The sequence below is a fragment of the Calypte anna genome, chromosome 2 (genome assembly GCF_003957555.1).
Source record: "Calypte anna isolate BGI_N300 chromosome 2, bCalAnn1_v1.p, whole genome shotgun sequence".
In the NCBI taxonomy this organism is placed as follows: domain Eukaryota; kingdom Metazoa; phylum Chordata; class Aves; order Apodiformes; family Trochilidae; genus Calypte; species Calypte anna.
In genome coordinates, this window is record NC_044245.1 from 55,873,263 (window position 1) to 55,896,223 (window position 22,961).

A 22,961-nucleotide genomic window follows, 5' to 3' on the forward strand; every position below is an offset into this window, starting at 1 on the left:
CAAAACCAAAGCAGACAGTTGTAAATATATGTGCTTGTCAGAAGACTCAATTATGAGATGGAAGGGTGGAGGAGAAGAAAGAGTGAAGAGGAATACAAATGTTAACCAACTGAGCCTTTTTATTCACACTGAAGTTGAGCTTTCCTTGTACTCCCAGAAGCCCACTCCATTTTCTAAAGCCCTCAACAAAACACAGCATTTATTTCTGCCTTTGAAATACCATCTGATACTTCTACCATCTGATCATCTTCTACTTTTCCCTAGACAAAGTTTTTTTAATAAGTTACTTCTATCATATAAACATTCCTAATTTTTAAACATAATTTATTTATTCCATTATTTATTTATTGTGCTACTATCATTCATAAGAACAAAGAATGAAGAAGATTCTTCATTCAGAAGAATTAGAATGGGTCATACTATCACATGCAACTTTATCATAATCTACAACTATGATACACTATTTCTTTTGTACTAGAACTAAAAGGCATTAAAGGTCTACCTATCATTTTTGTTTTGGGTTACTTTTTTCCCATAAATGTATTTCTATTCAATAGCATTATATCTGCTTTACTTCCCAGGCCCTGGTGCTGCCCATTCAAAAATCTTTTATTTGCAACACAGTGACTGAAATGCAAAAGCACTGATAGTACTGCCCTTACTATCCCAAAACAAACATCAGTCTTCCAGAAACTTTCCCCATCACTCCAAAATTCCTTCTGTCTCACAAGTTCTGTGCTCTTAATTACAAATATTCCGTTGGAAGATCAACAGAATTAAGAGAATTCTAACATTTAACTTTAAAATAAATTAGAAAAGAGTTCTGAAATGCCAGAATAAAATGACCTACATAGCCTTCTGCAAAGGCTGGACTTCATAATTACAACTTTCAAGTCATGGAAGATAACTGCACATCAAAACAGAACAATATCCGACAGTAGAAAATAATTTAGTTAATCTGAACCACAAACTCAACCCAGTTCTTCATTGAAATCAATCTATTAAAGAAGCAGCTCTACTCAAAATGGAGAGGTGGTAAGGAACTCCTATGCCTCACATAACAGTTTCATTAGCAAAGGAAATCCAATAGCCAGCCAAAAAAAAAAAAAAATTAAGAAAATCCATCTAATATCTTTAAAGAATACTGATGACAAAGAGGGAGGGGGGGGGGAGGAAACAACAGTTCTTTTCTTATATATATAGTAATAAAAATAGTACATTTCAGAGATTTTTAACACAGTGCCAAACAGAAAGCAAGGGGAAAAAGAAAAAAAAAAGGAAAAAAAAATCGGTGAAGCTCACAGTAAACATCATCAATGCAAAGGAGCTTTCAAGGTTCCCAGAGTATAAACTGAAGCCCAAGATGGAAAATTTGAAATAGCTGCCTGGGTTAAGTAATTTTCAAAAACAAGAGGGAGAAAGTATAGTAAAACAACTTGTTCCCATACACAGTTTACAATTTCTATAGCACACTGTTCTAGTGACAGAACTTGAAACTTCAGTGGTGCTTTTTAATTAAATACTGAGGAAGCAAAATTAATCCATTATAAAACACAGAATATGCACACAAATATTTCAACAAAAAATCCAAATAACACATTTCAGTTTCACCAGGAAAGATAAAATATAACAAAGTCATTTAACCTACACAGATACAAAGCAACCAGTGCTCAGAAACCCCCGTGTGTAATTGACCTGAGATTTCTATTCCAAACACACAGAATACTAAAACACTCAATAGATGTCTTGAGCATCTGTCAAGACAGAATAAGCTCTGTCTGATTATTACAACACACAGGAGCTGAAATGAAGAGAAGCGATGGTTCTATAATTCTTGAACTACAAAATGCAGATCAAAATTCCTACCACGAGATTAACACACCAGAGCAACCCTGCAAACCCCTGGAACAGTAATACATAACACACACACCAGTAGGAGTTGTCACCAAATTGCATGCAAAAATCCTCTTAGCTCCAAGAAAGTCAGTGACTCGGATGAGACCTTTACCTTCATTTTCCATTGAAATTGTACTTGAGTCGATAGTTACAAAAGACTTTAGCAACAGCAGCACTCGAACAGGAGCTGAAAGGTGGAGAGATGCCCCAAGATCCCAGGCAATCACACTGCTCCCTCTGCCCCCACCTGCAGCAACATCTGCAAGAGAAACCAGCGCTAGAAGAGGAAAAAAAATTTTAAAATGTAAAATAAAATTAAAATAGTAAAAAAACCCAAAAAAACAAAACCACAAACCAACACCTTTTCCCCTCACGCCAGCGCAGAGCAGGCACAGGCACGAGCCCGCAGAGCTGTCAGAGGCCACCAAGGATTAGGATTAGTTGCCCAGAAGCTCCAGCAACACCGAGCAGCGCCGCAGCTTCTCTCTCGCACAGCCTCGTCCCGCCCAGGGAGGGGCTCCAAGAGGAATGAACGCCCCGCACCTAAAAATAAACCTTCACCCCAAGTAACATCCCCGTAGTCCTCCCTGCCCGGCCCGCACCCCGTCTCCTCAGCGCCAGGCGGAAGAGGTGCGGGCGGAGGGAAGGAAAGCGCCAGCTCGCCCGGAGCTCACCCAACGGCCCCGGCGCTGCCGGCGGCAACCCCAGCCCTGGCTCCTTCAGCCGCCGCGGCCCCGCCTGCTCACCCTGTGTCGCAGGCCGCCGAGGGAAGCGGGGAAGGGGGTTGGTACGGAAGAGGAGAAAGGCGCAAAGCGGCAGCTCCCTCACGGCCGCCTCGTCCCTGCCACCTCGCCGCGCCTCTCACCTCCGTGACTCGGGGCGGCAGCGGCGGCAGCAGCAGCAGCGGCACGGCCGCATCCCCACTCCGCTCACTTCCGCGGGCGGCGGGGAGAGGCAACGGACGGGGCGGGGCGCGGCAGCGGAAGGGAGGGCGGATTCCTTCCCCCTCCCCCAGCCCCTCCCTGCTGCCTCCCTGCGCCCCGGAGCTGGGGACGCCCGCTCGCTGCGGATGGGGGCCTCCGAGGTGCGTCCTCACCCGGCGCTGCGGGGAGGCGGGCGTCAGCCACAGCCCAGGGGGCGCCGCGTTGGTTGCGGAGGCCCCCAGGGCGCGGCGAGAAAAGAAGCGTGGTTAAACGCCCCAACCACTGCGGGGGGCGCTGGAGTTGCGGCCTAAGCCCCCAGCGCCTATCTCCGCGATGGGGTCTCCTCTCCTCCCCGAGCAGGAAAAGCATGTTCCCATCAGGACAATGGAGCCGTGAGCAGCGTGAAGCAGCCTGAAGAGTGGTCGGCGAGGGCAGGCGGAGAGCCTGGCTGCCCCTCCGCAGTGCACCGGCCTGGGCTCTGTGCGAGGCCCTCCACCAAGCGGAGCCGTCCGGCCCGGTGCCCTCGGCTCCCCCCAGCCCCTGCTCCAGGAGCAGAGTTCAAACTCTGGCCTTCCCGGCCCGAGTCCTGCGCCGGCTGTGGGAAAACAAGCCCACTAACATCCACTGACTTTAATCATAGAATCATCGAATGGCTGGGGTCGGAAGGCATCTTCAATATCATCGGGTTCCGACCTCCCTGCATGGGCAGGGACACCTCCCACTAGGCCAGGGTGCTCAAGGCCCCATCCAACCGGGCCTTGAACACTTCCAGGGAAGGAGCAGCCACAACTTTCTTAGGCAGCCTTTGTCAGCAGCATACCATCCTCACAGGAAAGAATTTTTTCCTCATATCTAAACTAAATCTCCCCTCTTCAAGTTTGAAACCATTTCCCTTTGTCCTCTCACTACACACCCATGTAAAAAGCCCTACCCCCGCTTTCTTGTAGGCAAGAAAGCTTTAGAAATCTTTTTGCCACCTTTCACACTGCATCCCCAAAGCAGTACTTGTATGAAACAGTGTGCCACACACACCGTTGAGAAGCTGGTTTCAGAATTACAGTACACCTGCTGTTGTAATCAAGTTAGTTTCAAATCACCAGATTATCACATTCTTCAAAATGTTAGAGGGGAGGTTGTACTCAATACACTATCTTAAGCACTTCAGGTGGCTACTTTTAAAACCTGCTTTTAGCCACCGACCATGTAACTACTGGTAAGGGTTGGTGGTAAAGTACTATGGAAAAAAACAAAAAAAAAAGGCTTGAGCGAATCAGTTTTCCTAGATACCAAAGAAAAATTCTCTGAAACTACAGCTCCAATGCTGATCTTCAAGGCTGGAGAAGTTATAAAGAAAACTAATTTCCACTGAGATAATAAATTTTATATTGAAGATACGATGTGCAGCATCTAGTAAGAACAAAATGCTTTTAGGCTTTCAAGGTCAAAATCTAATGGAGACACACTAATTGTAGGCTTTATACCGGGTTTCTAAAGGAGCGTAACAACATGGTCAGAGGAACACAATTGCATTGACATTTCATGATTAATGACCTGTCACCTCAGCTTTGTTTTTCTTAAGCAGCAGCAGAAACCAAAATCAGTCTTTGTCAGTTCATGGGATGCATTTAACAGAACTAAATTTTAAACAGTTTAATTAAATCTCCCAGCCCCTAATAGCATGCTTCTAATTCCTCAGCTAAACAGGTAAGGTTAAAGCACATACTTTTACATTCTGAAGCTCTTGAAGATAAAGTTGTTTGAGCGCTAAAACAATATAAATTTGTCAATATATTGTTAATCGTTTGAGAATACCCAATGCATAATTTCAGATCTGTCCCACATCGTGGCCATGGTACATGAGTATCTCTGTGGCCACTCCATAAAGTATCCCACTACAAGTAGGTAGCACTGTCATTGGAGCCATGGCTCTTCTGCCAGATACTGCTTCTGTTAAGGCAAACAAAGCCCTACTGAGCTCCTGGCAGCACTAATTATGGTGCCTCAGTTTCAACACAAAACTGATGCACAATAACCCACAAGGAAAAACATGTAGTTATTTGGTTAAAACGAGTAGTACTTGCTTTCAGTATCAGCTGTTACCATTAATTATGAAAAGCTTAGGTAAATATTTACATGAAAGAAAAAACCCAAAGCTTGTAGGTGCTGGTACTGTTTACATCCACAACACTTTTGGGCTTTTTACTATACTATAAGAAGGTTTAGGGAGAAGACTAGTAGTAAGTTCTTGAATTTCACTGAGCTTGTTCACAACTGGAGCTTTTGAGATCTATCAGCAACGAAGTCTGCCTGCTAAGAAACATTCTTTGTTCATGTCTCTTAAAAGAGGAGAAAACATTAAAAAAACAACCTATCTATAATGAAAACTAAAAAAAAAAAAAAAAAAAAAAAAATCTTAATCTTACTGTATATCTGCCAATAATGATATATGCCTGAGATGCTGCCAAGCAGCTGGTATAATCTTCTGCATTATACCAGTATTATATACTTTCTTGAAAGTTATAATACTGTTCCTGCCATACTTTACACCTGCCAACAGTGGCTATTTAATAAACAATGCTCAAAGTGTGTTCTCTGACTACTGGTGAATATTGTTTCTTTAAAAACCCTGACCTTGATTGTGAGCTTGACACAGAGGAGTATTAGGACAGCCCTAATATCTTCAGGAAGCTTCCTAAAAGTACACAGCAAAGGCATTATTTGGCAAACCAAAGTAATATAATTAGAATATGATTGTGGAAGATAAGAGTGAAATTTTTAAAATCTTTGCTCACAGTAACCAGTTGTACTCACAAATTACAATAATATTTGACTTTTGTTTTTTCTATTTTGTTAAAAAAAAAAACCTTGCAATTAAATACTCATCTGAATATCCAATGAGCAAATGCATCTACCCACAATGAATAATTACATATACAAATTAGAACAATTACAAATTCAAATGATTCAAATGTGAAAGATGAAACACTGTCTAAATTTTAATTAGATGTAAAAAAAAACCACCAAAACAAAACAAACAAACAAACAAAAACAAACAAACAAAAAAAAACAACCAACCAAAAACCAAAAAACACAATAGTCCTTGAAAGGATGTGCAAAACTGATAGCATTAGGGGGGAAAAAGGGACTGGGCATCTTAGTGGCTGTTTTGTCCTAGTTTGAAGACCTGAAAATACTTTCTAAAAACAAGTTAACCTACCAGTAAAAAGCTTTCATTTAGAAAAGCAGAGTTTCATGAGTGTTCATTGCCAACTTTAGTAGCCATAAGCCCCAGGCATTCTTCCCTTGGAGTGTTGTCAGCTTTATATGCCACAGTGCACTAAGTGTTCAGCACCACCAGAAGAGAGTTCCTGTCATTCTGTCACCACACCCCACTCCCTACTGCCATTCCCTCCCCATCTTTTTCCCACTAAAGTCTTGTAATTGACCCCCTATTGAGGCCTGAGTCAGGCAACAAGTGGCCTTCAGCAGCAAGGAGCCAATAGTGGCCTCAAAATCTCAACCTCTAACTGACCAACATCTAAGTTTATGTGGGAACTGACTCATGTCCAGAATTACCCAGCAGATCAATTAAGAAAGACTTCTCAAATGGTTATTCTGGCACAGCCAAGAGGGTAGAGCAGGTATGGGGAAACATAAATAGGTACTGCAGCTTTCATTGTTTCTGTGCTCCCCACACAGGCTTTCAGGGCTGAAAACATCTGATAAAATGGTTTGGGGTTTGTTTAGTTGAGTTTTGTTAGTTGTCAGCATGAAAAAAAAACATACTTACCTTCTGTATGAATCTGAAGGCAACCCGAAAGGTTGTTTCAGTTGCCCTTCTAAATCTTCAGAAGAACTAAGAGCCTCTGGAAGGCTTAGAAAAATTAAAAGGTAATAAATATGTGACATTCCAGATAGTACCATCAATCAGTTGGAAAGAAAGAAAGAAAGAATTCTGTCTAATGGTGTGAAAAGATAAGTCTTAACCTGCAGCAGGTTTTTTGGCTAGCTTAACTTCAAGTTTGGTTAAGTCTTCTGGATCAAAATTAATTTATCTCTACTACTCCCTTTTGCTACAGTACTACCAGAAGCAGTCAAAAGAAGATACCTGTAACTGCATGGTTCACAGACTGGAGATCTGTTATACAGAATTTTGTTGAAGTCACCTTTCAGACTATGACAGCACCTGCAGGACTTGCTCTGAAGTGAGCTTCCAGATCCTTTTAAAGATGCACTTGTTTAAATTCCATCATTGTTCAGTAATGCAAATCAAATCTACTACATATTTTATTAATTTCATTAGTTTATTTATGCCTTAGAATAAGAGTAGCTTTTTTTCTGAATCATAACATCAATAGTATTTTAATAGGAACAAAGCTTTCTATGGCACTTCATTTTGGGGCAGAAAAGGTTCATATGCGATCCTTATGTCAAAACAGGCTTCTCAATTTTTTCCTTACTTTGCTTTAGGTATAATTCAAACCACCCTCAAATAGACTGAGCACAAATTAGCTTCTCTGGAAGAAAATACTACTTTCTGTTAAGATGGACTTTCAGTTGGTTTAATCTCATTATTTGTTGTCTTTCGTCTTGATGTCAAAAACTCACCAGTGCTTGGCATTTTTATGGCTGGAGTCAGGACAAGGGAGGGATAATACTGGAGCTTCTCATTTACATACTTTAAATGGCATATATCATTTGTAAACCCTGTGTTGCATATTTCCTCCCCACATTCTCTCCATCCATGCTGTTTCACTGATAGCTTGTAGAAGCAGTTATCTCATCTCTGAACAGAATTCTCCAGAGGAAAGTCCACAGTAATTCTACATAAAGTTTGAATGTCTTTATGTATGTGTTTATATGTATATATAAGTATACATATATATTTTTTTTTAAATCAGATCACTAAGTTTAAAAGTAGATAAATGATACCATTTTCCCGGATGAAACATATAGTCATTTCAGTTTATAAATCTGAGCACGTTAAGATGTAAGAAGAATTTGCAAATTACCTTAGCTCAGGCCTGTCTTGACACTGCAATTATGCTAATTAATGAACTTTGCTTTATGGCAGTCCTAAATTAGATTTCACTGATTTTTTAGAAACCATTAAATTTAACCCTCTCCTCCCATCCCTAAATAACATCCCCACTGATATTCAACATTCAGAGTGGGGGTGCAGCACCACAGCAGTTTAAGTTGACATAAAATCAGACTTTTGTGATTCTCCTTTTGCTTGTATTCAGTCCTGCACTTCCTGCATGCTGGCCCTGGAACTGTCCTCTCCTGGTAACGCAACTCACAGGGTGATCCAGCTAAAAAGAATGCCTACCTCAAAAAAAAAAACTTACTGTTGAACTCCCCACTGTTGAAGGTAGAGTGGGGTAGGGGCAGGACTATGGTAGCACCAACCTTAAATCAGCTTGAACTGTTGTGAACATCCACTCTCAGGGATTCAAGAAAATCTGGTTTAATCTGTTCTTCAGGAAAATACTATATTAATCAATTTTCTGACCATAGCTCTCAACTGTTGTCTCAAACCTGTATTTCATCTTCTATGCTGTTCTTTCTGATAGCTTCCATGTCTCCCACATATTCCATACTCACTTGCCATTCTCTTTCTCCAGGTACCCTATTTTGAAATAGTTAAAAATATTAATTGCATATTTCACAGAGGTTTCACCTCCCTTCATTAAGGACATATAAAGCTCTTTAGCTGTTCCTGTTTTACCCTAAGTGATGGTTTTCAAAGCCATATGCTCTGGTAAAAGCTTCACAACTGAAGTAGAAGCCCCCAGAAGAGCATCTCTCCTGCCTACTGAGGTTTCATGTATCCTGAAACAATTCTACTAATTTTGTGAAGTAAAGAGTTAGTTTCCTGTTACCTTTAAGAGATACATCCCAGGAGGCTGTGCTTAAAATTGGATATGCTTCGAAGCAAGTTACTTTTGGAAGCCTTAGCTGAGGCAGGAAATATGTCTTGTTAGGATGTTTACTATCAAAGACACTACTCTTCTACACCATCAGCTGCTGCTACAGTCATGTTATGACCCAAGTATAGCAAAAGGTGGAAAACTGCTCCCTAGTAAAGGTTTATGTCTTGCCAAAGGATTACTGCAATTCATTAAACAGGAAAGAAGAGCACCTCATTTGCTTTTAAAACATTTCACTTACATTTTAGTAAGATTGTGTCTGTGGAGAATAAAGACCTTTCAAAACCCAAACTATAAACTGTTAAAAAAAACCTCAGCAGTAGTTGAGTACTTCAGTTTGAATTGATTGAGGCTGGTATGTGCCAAGAATTGCAGGAATGCTGCATATATTACAGACAAGTAATCCTGCCAAGTCTCTTAGCACTTGCAAATTTTTTTTCAAGATTACTGGTGGGGGTAAAATGGGGTGAAGGTAATACTCAGCAAGGAGCTGGCAGTCAGTAAACAGATGTTTACATAATTGTAAGATTTTAGCTCCTGGCAAGAATAACATAAGTTGTTAAAAAAAACTTAAGCATCATGTGTTTGATTGTAATTTTATTCAGACTAGGAGAGCCAAAATTTTTATCAAGTGAAAGCATGCTGTAGCTTTTCAGGTTGGGACAAATTAATTATAAACTTTTCTTTTAGAGGAGAGCTCACATTCCACTTTCCTTTTTATTTTCAGAACTACTATTATGTGTACATGAATGAAAATCAAGTATTCAGAGGATTTTTCCCTCCCTTATGTCTTAACAAAAGTGATCTGAGGTCAAATTTTTAAGATTGGTAGTAGAGGTTACTGATGAAAGCAATTATTGTAGCATGATTCTATTGCAACAACGTGCTCTAACATAAAAGACCCCTAACCTTAAGGTAACTCCAAGCGGTGAATTGAATGGCTAAATCTGTGTTCAGAGGCATTCTTAATCAAACCCCACAATAAGGCCACAAGGGGAGGAATAAAAACTGCCCATACAGGTTATGCAAGACATAGAGACTTTAGTGAAATTAGAACCTTTTCCAGCAACATCACCATCTTCAACCTAACTTTAGCTCTTACATTAGAGCTAATAAATCACATGCTAAAGTCCATACATCACCAAGTGCTGGATACAGCCCCAGCTGAAACTGGCAGTGTTAGCATGGAGACAGACACATAACCACTCGGGAGAAGTTATATGCGGTGCTTTATTTCGAGGCCCCGGGAACCAGGGGTACACACCCAAACCTGGCTCGGAAGTCAGTCACAGCGTGGCCACAATTTATCCTGGAAAATTTTGCAATCTAATTACATATTCAACAGGTTACAGCATTTTCTAATACATATGCATGTGTAGATTGCTTCACCAGTGAATTGTGACACTGGCCCCTTCTGCACTTGCATGCGTCTCTCTTGGTGGTCATGGGGATGAAGTAAGTAGTCTTCCCCTGATGAAGTAAGACATCTTCCTCGCTGTGTCCTTTTCACCTTCCTTTACTTGGTTAATGTCCAGCAGGTGTGTGATTACTTCCAAACTGTTTTTACTACCAGCTTCCTTCTATCTCTACTCAACTAACTTTGATATGCAGAGTCTTATCCTTATCTCGCTACTTAAATAAATGCTGAGCACATAGTTTTCCTACTCCCAACAAAGTACCATTCTTTACAAGGTAGAACTTTTACATGTTTCCACAAAGTACCATCCTTTACAAGATAAAACTTCTACATGTTTCCACATTCCTATTTTCTACTACCTCCAATTCTAAAATAATCAATTCTAAAATAATAATATTCGGAATATATTTCTTTTACTTTCTTTCTATCCCAACAGCAGGAGTGGGTATGGGAAGGACAAATCCTATGGCAGTTCCATATGAATTGGGAAGGTACATTCCACTAACAGGTCACAGTAGGAGGGTTAAAAGGGCCCTGAGATGCTCCTCTATCTCCTTTCTAGCAAATCAATGCATTCTGTTTGTCTGCAACAAGCCAAGAAGCACCAGAGGGCGATTTAATTTTAGAAGAGTGAAAACTTGTACTGTATACCCTCCTCCCCACCATCTGGCTCATAGGGACGCTATGTACATATTCAACATGACAACTGCCTATTCAGGAAAAAAAACCCAAAGCCAACCAAATTTCTCTCTTAGTAAAAATATTAGGCAGTTCCCATTCCATCTTCAAGGGCCTCCTTAAAGATCTCTCGAAGAATTCTGAGGAAACAACCCTATGTATAGACTACAGAAACCTGGCAGTGATAGATCAGCTAAAAGATTTCCTCCTATGTGAAGTTCAGTTTAAAGTAAATTATAACCCAAAAGATTCTATATACTCTTTAAAAACAGATCAGAATCTGTTTATATCTAATCAGATATATCATTTCTATCATGGAGCTAACATATTTAATATATGTAATGTCAGAAGATTATAATACTAGCATATTATATGATGTCTTAAGTTATGATTGTTATGAGATCATACTTACCATATCACAAATATATCTTACATTGTATATTTCTATGATTCATATTATCTATGATTTACTTAACTATCAATCTGCATGTTTATATCCAACATTAGTTTGTCTATCGTTATGTTATATCCAGTCCTAAATCTATCCAGCTACCTATCCATGGCTTATTTATCAAGCTGAACTAAAAAGAATCATAGAATCAGATGGGTTGGAAAGGACCTCTGAGATCATGTCCAACCTTTGATCCACTAACACCATGGTTGCCAGACCATGGCACTGAGTGCCACATCCAGCCTCCTCTTAAGAACTTCCAGGGACAGAGAATCCACCACCTCCCTGGGCAGCCCATTCCAATGCCTGATCACCCTCTCTGTAAAGAATTTCTTCCTAATATCCAACATAAATCTTCCTTGGCAGAGCTTAAGACCAAGATACCAAGCCTTAAATGTTTCTGATTTCTCACTCATTGACCTGTTGACAGGGGAAAAAACCCAAACCTGTCACTGCAAGCCTCTGACATTGTAGAGTTAACATGGATTAATGTTACTGATGTATGCAGTGGAAACCATAATCATGGCTTTGCTAGTCTTGAAGCTGCAGAAAAGGACTCTGAGAATTTTCTTCAGTAGATACGGATTCCAGTAAACCAGGTGCTTTTAAGAAATTGTCTTTTCAATCTCCCATATTTTTCACTCAAAATTGTTTACCCGTTTTGAAAACTTGATCTTTGATTGTTTAGAGCCTTGCATCTTCAATAATGTGTAAACAGTCTGATGCTGTTTTTCATTTCCTGGAACAGATTACAAAGGATTTTGAATAAGCTAACTGTAGTATTTCAGTTTTTCCTGTTGATAAAGTTTGTTATATCCTAAGCCATGGTCTCACTGGAATATCTGCGGATAGTTAGGTTTGATGAAATTAAGCATTGCAGCAATAAAGCTATTACATCCTATCGAGACTAATCAAGATCCTACTTCTAGACTCAAAGCTTTAAGAATGCAGAACTGTATCAGAGAAACTGAAAATCCATGAGTAAAAATAAGGTCTATCTTTAGACTTGCCAAAGCCTTTGAAACTGCCTTTTCTTGTGCAGTTTGTGACAACAGGAAAACCATTATTTTTCCCCCAAGCCCTAGAACACTTAAAGTACATCCATTTTGAAAAGAACAAGTGACATTTCTGCAGCCTTTCACACAACAACTTCTGATCCCAACAAGAACTTAGTAGCAAACATTTCCTAATGTGTTCCAGGTTTACAGCAGGTACACAAGCTCTACAAGCACCTATCTTCAAGCAGTACTCTTTTCTGGGGCTATGTTAACATTACTTTGAATAAGCCTAGTAATTTGTGACAATAATTCCATTCAACCTTTTAAAAGAGCTGTGGCATGACATCCTGTCCTTCCACATAAAATTAGCCCAGCTCAAATTCAGTGCCCTCTTGAAGCACTGTAATTGAAAGAGTAAATACATTAAATTTGTTCAGGTTTGAGAGTTTCAAACAGCAATGCACAATTTATTAAAAAAGGCAACCACTATTAAGATTCATCTCATTAATTCACGTTCCTTCCTCTGTCCTAAGAACCAAATTCAAGCTGTGTATCAGGCCTGTAACATACTTCTGTGGATGCAAAGCAAATATCAAAAAGAAAGAGCCATGGCATAGCGTGAACACCAGAGAAAGGCTACAACCAAAAGCTCGGTTCCTATAATACTGCTGTGTTAATAGCATTTGCAGCTCCTGAGCTATAACATCACATTCTTTGATGTTATGTGCTGGTTCCTGAAGCTGTGCAATTATACCAAGCAAAGTTTCTAATCCTTTTAATTGCATAGAAAAGCTTGAAAGCATGAGCCTCAAAACTTGAATAAAATGGCCAAATGAAATTTCTCTGAAAAGAAATCAGAACTTGAAAAGCAAAGTAATTTTTTTTTAATTGTTGGAATTGACAGTCCCATAGTTTCTAGCATAAAAAAGCACTAGAATTTTTTAATGCCTCTTGAGGATTTTTCTGCTCTAATTCTTTAAAAATATGGTAACAAAAATAATTCTGCTGTATTTCTGTCTAATTTCCTGGGGAGAAATGTGAATACAGACATGTTACTGAGGGCACATGAGCCCAGTACCTTTTAGTAGTAACACATGTTCAATACCTCTGATAGTGTGATAAGCTACTCTGAGAGGGCACAGCTTAAATTCAATTAAGAAAACAGAAACCACAAGCATCTGTTTTGTTTGACTGTCTCAGAACTTTAAATGCAATCTAAATTTTGGTGGGTTTCTTGTGTTTCCATGGCATTAAAAACACTATTGCAAATGCTCCACAAATTAAATACAGTCCACCTAAATCTGGCAGACTTACTCACAGTTTAAAAAGGGAGGGAAGAATGGAATGGGACAGATATTTTAATTTAAAAATAATGTGTTTCCTTTGTACACAAATAAAGCTACAATAATGGAATGTATCATAGTTTTTAAATCTTTTCTTGGCCTTCAATCCTTGACATACTTGTGTTTACATACACTGCTCTACCAGTTATTCACATAATGCTGTAGAAGTCCATCTTTGGTTCTCTCCAAACTTTAAGCTTTGTAGTGTACTGCCTATTCTGTTAAGGTTTTCCATTTTACTGGATTTCAGAACTGGCAGCCAGCCCACTCCACTCTTTCCCACCCTAAACAATAGTTGCTGTCAGCAGCCATTCAGTCATGATACTGGCCTATGTGAAGAACCTTGCCATATCTGATTGAGATTATACCAGTGTCAATAAAAATGCCTACATGAAAAGTAGTATTTCAGAAAATGTAATAAAATGCTATTTTAAATGTCAGTGATGCAAGAATTCTTCAGCAGACCACCACATAAACTTAGACTTCAAAGAATAAGAAGGCACAGACCATTTAGATTAGTAAGTTTTCAACTTCTTAAAATATGAATTTTAATAGTATAAACCATTAGTCAAGAGCTTCCAGAGACGATAACTGGCAAGATAAGTTCTTCAAGATGCCAAGGTGCCACAACTCCTCTTCATTTTTGCCAAAAAGGCAGAAACTCAATGCCTTAAGATTAGGATCCTTGTTTAGCATAGTGCTTCCTTTAGTGGTTTGTATAAATTGTTTTCTTATGACAATACCAAAAATCTGCTTATCTTAAAATGTGTGTATAGACATTGCATATGTTTGAAAAATTGTCTAGTCCTGTCTGACACAAGCAATGGGGACCCAGTTATAGCTATATAGATTTCTTAGTTGTCCTAGTAGTGAAGTACTATGTAATGTGTAATACCTGCATATTCTATAGAGCACTTACACTGGAAACTTAAGGCAGCTACACCAAATGCATCTCTAGATATAGAAATCCTTAGAAAACCAAAAAAAAAGGTAAGACTACAGGTGCCACCCTTGTTTATTTAAGCACTCGGTCTACCACAGCCGTAATACAAGTATCACTGTCACAACACTAGCAATATTGGATCTCATCTCTCCTGGACACACTAAGACACATAATCATTCACAGCTAGATTAGTTTGTTAGCCTCCCAGCTAGAGGTTAGTTTGTGTGTGATGGTAGATACTGGTAATCTCAGAGCAGAGATCAAGTACCAGCTATTTCAGCAAAAACTGCTAAATCTTTTACTGGGTAATATGTTCTGCTGAGACTCTTTAGCTGCACCCTCAATAATTCATCTCCAGGCTGATTAGATGTCTCAGATCTTCCCCACCTGGAAGAGCTGATTCTTGCACAAGTCTTGGATTGTCACTCAAGGACATTAAGTGTCCTTTAAAATCCCTGGAGTCCTATAATTTCAGGAACTGCCTGTCAAACATTTGTCAGATTCAGTCATATTAACATTGCTTGGCATAAAGAGGCTACATTTACAGACAAAGTTCAACAGTGCCATTTTGATTCAACTAATACACATTTTAAAGATGTGAGGAATTACTTTTGTAATCCAGATTGCACAGTTTACAGGCAGAAATTCTCTGTTACCTATATAGTCAGACTGTAACCTCCATTTCATCTATAAAAATTATTTCATAAGATCCTCTAACCAAAATTTCATAGTATAGGCTGACAAAAGAATTTATTCCAAAGCAGTACCTTATTTCCTCTTTGTGTTCTGGCAAGCTTTTTTTCTCTGTTATTAAAGACCCATCCATTGTAAGCACAGTCTTCCCATAAGCTACTTTGAGATAAGACTTTGATTTACCATTCTTGAGGAAAACAAAAGGTAAGGCAAAGAAACAAGGCACTACACAAGCAAATACTTGACAAATTGTTACGAGAACATGCTCAAAAGAGGAACTCTACTCAGTTCCTACTCAGACCTTAGACCAACTTACAGATCCTGTCCCATCACTGTTCTAAATGTGATATGAAGGAAAGGGAGCAGTGCAGCATAGTGCTATAATCCAACTGTAACCAAATTATTTTAGGATGAAGTGATTGCCCTGTGAACTTCAAAAAGGCAAATATGTTTTAGTGGCAGGGAATAGTTCTCCCTTGACAGTTAGGGGAATATCCTGCCTTGTCTCCAGAAGCCTGGCGTACTCTGATTTATTGACTTGTTAACTGACTAAGCTGCAGCAGGGAATCAGCCACTGACAGATACCAAGTCAAGGATTTTCTCAGATATACAGGGTAGGGTTTGGTGTTTTGTTTTTAAAATACCTGACAGGTGCCAACAGTGACTGGAGTGTCTGACTTTTCCAGTGTATGAAGTACTCACGATGGTTCTTCCCTACATGGTCACTTTGATGGAATGCTGCTCCTAAAGGCAGCTTTAATAGGATGCCTTTCCCTCTTACCCATCTTATTTTCATTAAGTGTTTGGGTGTTACACATCTTTGAAAGTATTCTATTCCAGGAGGTCACAGTTATTGAAGAAGGACAGATACAGCTAAAAAGGGTTCTACCAAAGCAGCTATGTTTTGGGTTCTACCAAAGCAGCTACCAAATAGCTAAAGACATACATAGAATCATAGAATCTTCAGGGTTGGAAGGGACCTTTAAGATCATCCAGTTCGAACACCTCTGCCATGGGCAGGAACACCTCCCACTAGATCAGGTTGCTCAGAGCCCTGTCCAGCTTGCCCTTAAAAACTTCCAGGGATGGGGCTTCCACCACCTCTCTGGGCAACCTGTTCCAGTATTTCACCACCCTCATGGTGAAGAACTACTTCCTCAGTTCCAATCTAAATCTACCCTCCTCTAGTTTGAATCCATTCCCCCATGTCCTATTACTACCTGACATCCTAAGAAGTCCCTCACCAGCTTTCTTGTAGGTCCCCATCAGATACTGGAGTGCTACAATAAGGTCTCCTTGGAGCCTTCTCCTCTCCAGACTCAATAACCCCAACTCTCTCAGTCTGTCTTCACTCACATTTTCATGCCAAGCACAATGTACAAATCACATTCTGTGCCATCTCAGTTCTAGGATCCCAGAGCTCATTTGGTGTTTTCCCTAAAGGATCAGATCCCATCTGTTAATTCTTACTGAGAGTACTATTCTTATACATGAACTGTTGGCTAGAGAAATTATTTTAGGATTTATCTTGTGCTTGGTGCATAGCTCAAAAATTAGTCTAAAGAAGGATTGGCTGGAGAGGCTGTGGGAGATGTCTGTTTACTCGTAGGATGCAGAAAGAAAGGTGGTGGTTTCTCAGCACAAAAGAATTTTTTCTCCGTTTTCTTTAATATTGGTCAGATGTCCTTTGGAAGCCAAATGTAAAGGAAAAAAGCATCCTGTGGTTTATTTCAGGAAAATCCATCTGGCATTTTCAAAAGGAAGTCTAAGATTTATGGCCATGTTTTGGAAAGAGGCAACCTTAGAATACTGTTGGAAAGCCATTTCCTCAAATGCAAACACAGGTACACTCAAACTAACAACAAATGCAAAAGTTATTTCTTGCCAAATGAATTGAAAAATTATTTCAAGGAAATGAGCTAACCCTCTCAGCATATATACCACAAAACAAGCCACAAATATGCTTTCTATTGGATTTTATCTAAGCAGAGAGACCTCTAAACACCTTGAAATAATAGGCCTTTTATGTGTGACAAGAAAATAACTAGCATGTTTAGAGCTATACTACAGCTTTATAATTTATTATTTTTTTATTTATATTCTCAGAAATGGAGTTGACTGGGATTAGTTGGCCATGCCATTAAAACCACAACCCATGGCATAGTCACTGAGAAAAATTCATTTCCAGGCCTCCTTAGCTGCTGTTTCAGAATTGCTTGCAATTACTTCCAAGGCTAAAATTCACAGGCCCTTGGATTTTCTGGCTCCCCATAAAAAGCAGTAACCATATCAAAACATCCATTATATTTTCTCCTTCACTCTTGTGTCTTCTTTGGTATATCTCCTAAATTTGTTGATTATAATTTTTATTTGGAGGTTATTTTTAAGTTATAAGAAAAAAAGAATTTACTTAATCTGACAGTGACAGCTTCACATCCTAGGACATTGTTTCATTCATTGCCTTACTCAGGCTGAATTAATATTAATACATTATCATTTTCAGGGAAAAATTCTATGTATAGAATTAGATAAGAATTACTCTTAAGAATACATATTCCCCACAAGAAATAGCTATATAGGCCTAGATGAAAGCTTCATTTAACCAGAATTTCCTCCTAAGCTCAACTATGCTGTTAAAATGTCACACTCAAAGAAACTCTACTATATAGCCATAAAACACATTTTCATACCAGTTCTATAAAGCCTGTCAAGAAGCTTTTGGTTTTCATGCTTTAAAACATTCAAGACCAAGTGAAAAGTAGGAGAGAAAATCTTACAGATCATAAATAATTGTCTCATACCAATACTATATGAAGTCCATGCTCCTAGGCCTGGTATGTTCAGTAGTCAGTAAGGAATAATTCCAGAAATTAATCCAAGACAAGAACCAATTTACTAAATTGTTTCTAACTGTTTCTAACTAACTGTTTCTAACTAACTGTTTCTAACTAACTGTTAAATTATTTACTACACCCCCAGTATGGAAATAGTCTTCCTAAACTATACAGTATACGTGAAGCAAGCAGGTTTATCTTTCTTAGTGCAAGTCTGGATGTTCTTACATAGATACATACTCCTTGTAATCTGTTTATCTCTTGGACTTCATAAGATTCATAGAATCATAGAATTGGCTGGGTTGGAAGGGACCTCAGAGATCATTAAGTCCAACCCTTGATAATTTCCAGAATCTATATTTTCTGAACAATACTTCTCTCACAGCTTTAGTTTTTACTGAAATATCTGATGTCTAATGAGTTCCTATAAGGTTTGTAAGCAACTAGTAAATAGGATTTTTAGTTGTCTTGTTTCCAGAGTCAAATGCAACTCCCTGAAGTGAGCATGCAAAGCCAACCTTGGATTGAAACCATCACACTTATTTTAATGCTGTACTTCATTTAAAATGTTTGATCAGAGAGCAAGTTTCCTAGGATGCATATCTTTTCTGGAACATCACAGAAAACAGCAGTTCTTCAAAAAGCCTCATTACATTCACTGCATAATATCAGGCAATGTACAGAGAATGAATAATAGCATCACATTCAGTTCATTTTATATTGATAAAGCTTTGTGTCTTGGGACTAACATGCTAATAACTGCATCAATGCTTGTTTTGATTAAATGGATTTCTTCCAGAAGCATGGAGCAGCAGTGCTAGAAGTATATTGCGTTGAAAATATTCACATCCTTACACATACAGAATGATTTAATTTAGCATGAAGTTACAGGTTGCTAAGCCATTAAATCTCACCAATTAACGTTCAAGTTACAACTGATCTATGCATCCCCTGAAGTTCAGCTATCAGGGCAAACCTTGTAGAACTCAAAGGTATTTGCCAATTACACTTGCACACATCCTCTGCTTGTGATTTTTGCTTACTTTGACTACAAGCAATCTATTAGCATCATACAAAAGATGTTTGACTGGAGCGTGACAATAGCACTGTTAGCATGGATCTATCAGCCTTCCTAGGCTTTAATTTTATACCTGTCCAGGTCAGGAATGGGTGAATATTGAGAAAACAACAACAAAAAAATCCTCAAAGAAAAATCAGTGAGTCATCTCCTGATAATATTTATTAAAAGGTATTGAGTCAGTATTAAGTAAACAATCCCAAGGACGTACCCTGCTAGATAAAAGAATGCTTCTCAGAAATAAAAAGCTTATTCTCAACACCATGCAGGCAACTTGCTGAGCTCAACTGCTCTTCCCACCCCTGTTAAGTGTTTGTAGAGTCAAAGAAGCAAATGGTGGGTTTTTTGCAAAGTATCAGCCCTGCCAAAATCGGTCGAGCCCAAGGAGAAGGAATACATGTTTCTTTAAGCCTACATTGTTTGAGCCGTTAGCCATTGTAAAAACATTAGGAGTAAGAAAGAAAATAATTAACATCACTGTACCAAAGTAGGGAAAGCAGATTTCCCCCAACCCCCCATCAGTTATAGCCCTGGTACTTTTTTTTTTTCCCCAAAAAGATATCATCTCATAGGAATGTGCCTTTCTTTACCTGCTGACCTCCCATTTGGAGAAGTATGCTATTCAATAGTGTCTAGTGCACACAGAGCAAAGAAGTTTAACTGTTTCAAAGAAATGCAGAATTCCAGCCCTTGTCATAGGCTGTTTCTGAATTCCCATCACATAGATTAATATTGAGCACATACTGGATGAAAAACGAGTATCTCATGAGAGGTGTCCCCCTTCTAGGCTCACTCCTCCCCCAACCCTGCCAGAAAGCTTGTATTTCCTTGTCAAATAGCAATAATTCAATTCTCCTCAGGATATTCATGTTGCGTTTAAGTCACGAAAGCATGAGCTACCAAAACATGTAAGAAACCAAGCTACAAGGGCAATGGCCAAGAATTCAACCTTTTCTTTAGCAGAGCTTTCCATGACAAAGAGCCCGAATACCTACTATTCCCTACACCTTATCTCAGACTAATTAGCATCTCTTAGCACAGACAAAGCCCTTACAGCACAGAGAACAGCAGAGCAGAATGCTTATGGCTAACAGAAGAGTTAAGAAAGAGGAAGTCTGATTTATTCTATATGTGTTTTTAAGGAATTAATTTTCTCAAACACGTGCATGCCTGCCTGCCTCCTGCCTCGTGCCTCCCCCCCCCTTAGAGTAAGCAGGAGATTCGAGACTATCAAAAGTGAAAGGAAACGTAACAACTTCTTCAGTAGCTAGGCTGGAGATGAGTGATTCAAGATACACTGGAGTTACACTAAAAACAGCTCATGACAGCAGTGAAATATGGATTTTCATGATCCTCAGCACACAGGTAATGGTTACTTAAAGCTTTATGGTCTCAGACCCCAATTGCTTTAAGTGTCCAGTAATTTCCTCAGAGTCAAAAATTATTTTTTCTCAAGGCCAATTTTCTCAATTCTACAAAACTCTTATAAAAACTTAAACGTAGCCATTAATCCCAGATACTGACATCTAGAAAACAGTGCAGATAAACTTACGATTCTCTCCCTTTAAAGTATAGTTAGGTCACCCACAGGGTTACAACTGAAGGAGAATATTTTTTCTTTTTACCTTATCTTGAATCCTCTTGTCTTTCACTGTCGATACAAGTTTCCAGACTGGGTGGATAGGAAGGTTTATGAAATAGGAGAAGACAGACTTATGCAGCAGGTTACCCATGATTTAAGCAATTTTTGATACTGCACAGTTAAAGAGTTTTTCCCATCTGGAGTTTGAGACCTGAATTCATGTTTTCTGCCTCTTCTGAAAGATCGGTAATCCTCGACTGTTGCACAATCCTTTTCTGCAGAACGACTGCTGAAAACCAAAACATCAAATGCAGAGCCTACAACAAATGACCAGTGTTTTAAGTGCCACAAGGGCAGTGTGAGTTGAAGAACTGAGGGGCAGTTCTACCAAATGCAAATCATTTCCCTGTCAGCATGCTCCAGCAGCCTTACTTCTGGTACGAATACTCTGCTGCAAAATTCAAATAACTAGGTCCTGATTTTTCTTAACCTCCCTCACTACAAAGAGTAAATCCTAATGCCTTTCTAAAGCTTGTTCAGCTGTAGTAAAGAGGCTAGAAAACTGCTGTTTCTAGCACATTTCCTCCTTCTCAAGCTGCAGTTCACCAACTGTAATGTCTGATTTCACTTTTGTTTCACACACAATCCTTTTATGTGGATTTCAGCCAGACTAATGCTTTCTTTTATTCCCCACTTTCTAAACGGGAACTGCAAGGCACCAGTTGCAGGGCATAACAATGTAAGCTCAGATAAAGCTTGGCTTGCAATCTGAGCCTTTGCCTCAAATCTTACCTGCAAACTCATTTCCTTTCTAGTCATTACATTTCTCCTGCGAGCCCTTCTCTACTTCGCACCTTTGAACAGCAGAAAAGTAGTAAGTGTTTGTCTGGCTTTTCAAGTGGGTGGAAAAGCAGCAAAGCATATTTCCATCAATTATTATCCTAAATTCTGGAGTTTTAGGGAAGTTTGGGTTGGTTCCCCACCCAGCCCTTTTTGTTGACCTTTCAAAAAAAGTCCCAGAGAAGAGTTCAGTTCTTATTACAGAGAGTGAGTGAATTCAGTCCTCTCTACAACTCCACAGCCATTGGTGATGAAGCCAAAGTCTTTAAACTTTACTAAGGTATATTTCTGCCTTTAATAAATTATTTAGAGCTTGGCTAATACTACAGAATTTGTCCTGCAGCTATTAAATACAGCTTCCAAAGACAAACCAGCCAGAGCAATATATTATGGACCTCCTGGACATCAACATCTGTGGGAGGCAAAAAAAATAATTTATTAACCTTGTCAGAACAGTTTGTGGATACTGATCCATGTGGTAGGGAAACAATACTGCTTTGTAGGACTCTTCTTTTACTCATCCCTTCTAGGTCTCACAGCTATGAAAAAAATTTTTCAACAGGATGCACGAAAGGATCCAAGACAGATTTTCATGTTTGTTTTCAGTGTTAACTCATCCCACATTACTTGCACGTATCCTTCCCTTCAGGTTTGGAGGCTTGACACAGGCAACCATTCTGACATTTCATGCTTGGAAACCTGCCTTCAACAAATCCATTTTGTGTTCCTAAATGACTGTTTGGCTGCTTATACTTCAGCCCATCTGTTTGGATGGCATCAGGCCCGCTTACAAGGTGATCTACCAGCTTCACTTCCCATCCAGAGATGCCAGCCAAGTTTGGGCACTTGGCACAGTACCTCTCCTGCCCTCGCTTTGGTACAAAGCTCTGCTGAGTCAGAAACACTGCTTATGTGCTCTATCAAATTTATTGGCACCTCTGTGGCTCTGACCACCTGAACTATGGAGGAAGAAAACTGGAGCTGTCAGCACTGGAAAATCCCAGGTACACTTGTTGCTGTGAAGCCAGGGGAATGTTATGAAGATCAGTTAACACCCACCATGAGAATCTTAATTGCAAACACTGCAAAGCCAAGATCACTGTTAGCAGAAGGTCAAGGACAATAAAACTATAGACACATACACAGACATAGAAGATTCACCTTCATAGAAGATTCAAAGCTCCACTTTGCTCTAATGGTTCCTTTAAAATGGATAAATACTTAAGACATACTTGTTTTTTTATAATCTCTAAGTTTTATCTAAAATCACAGTGTTATGGTTTATGCCGTTCACTGAATAATCATACCAGGCTGAAAATGCTTCTTTGCAAAGTTCTGAAGTGCATGACCAA

General features: G+C 39.3%; 1 protein-coding gene across 5 annotated transcripts in view; it reads right to left on the minus strand.

Annotated features, from left to right (window-relative positions):
* ATP2C1 (ATPase secretory pathway Ca2+ transporting 1) overlaps nt 1–21,081 on the minus strand; it is a 60,388-nt gene extending 39,307 nt beyond the window's left edge. The window contains exons 1-2 of one of the 5 annotated variants that reach the window (XM_030444487.1): nt 2,762–2,863; nt 2,009–2,155 (exon numbers count right to left, since the gene is read on the minus strand). In XM_030444487.1, coding sequence (XP_030300347.1) covers nt 2,009–2,014 — 6 coding nt within the window. In that variant the 5' untranslated portion in view covers nt 2,015–2,155; nt 2,762–2,863. Of the gene's footprint in view, nt 1–2,008; nt 2,174–2,642; nt 2,864–20,812 lie in introns of those variants that run through there. The other 4 variants (XM_030444485.1, XM_030444486.1, XM_030444488.1 and 1 more) reach the window with 4 other exon arrangements.
* Nucleotides 21,082–22,961: the final 1,880 nt, after the last annotated feature.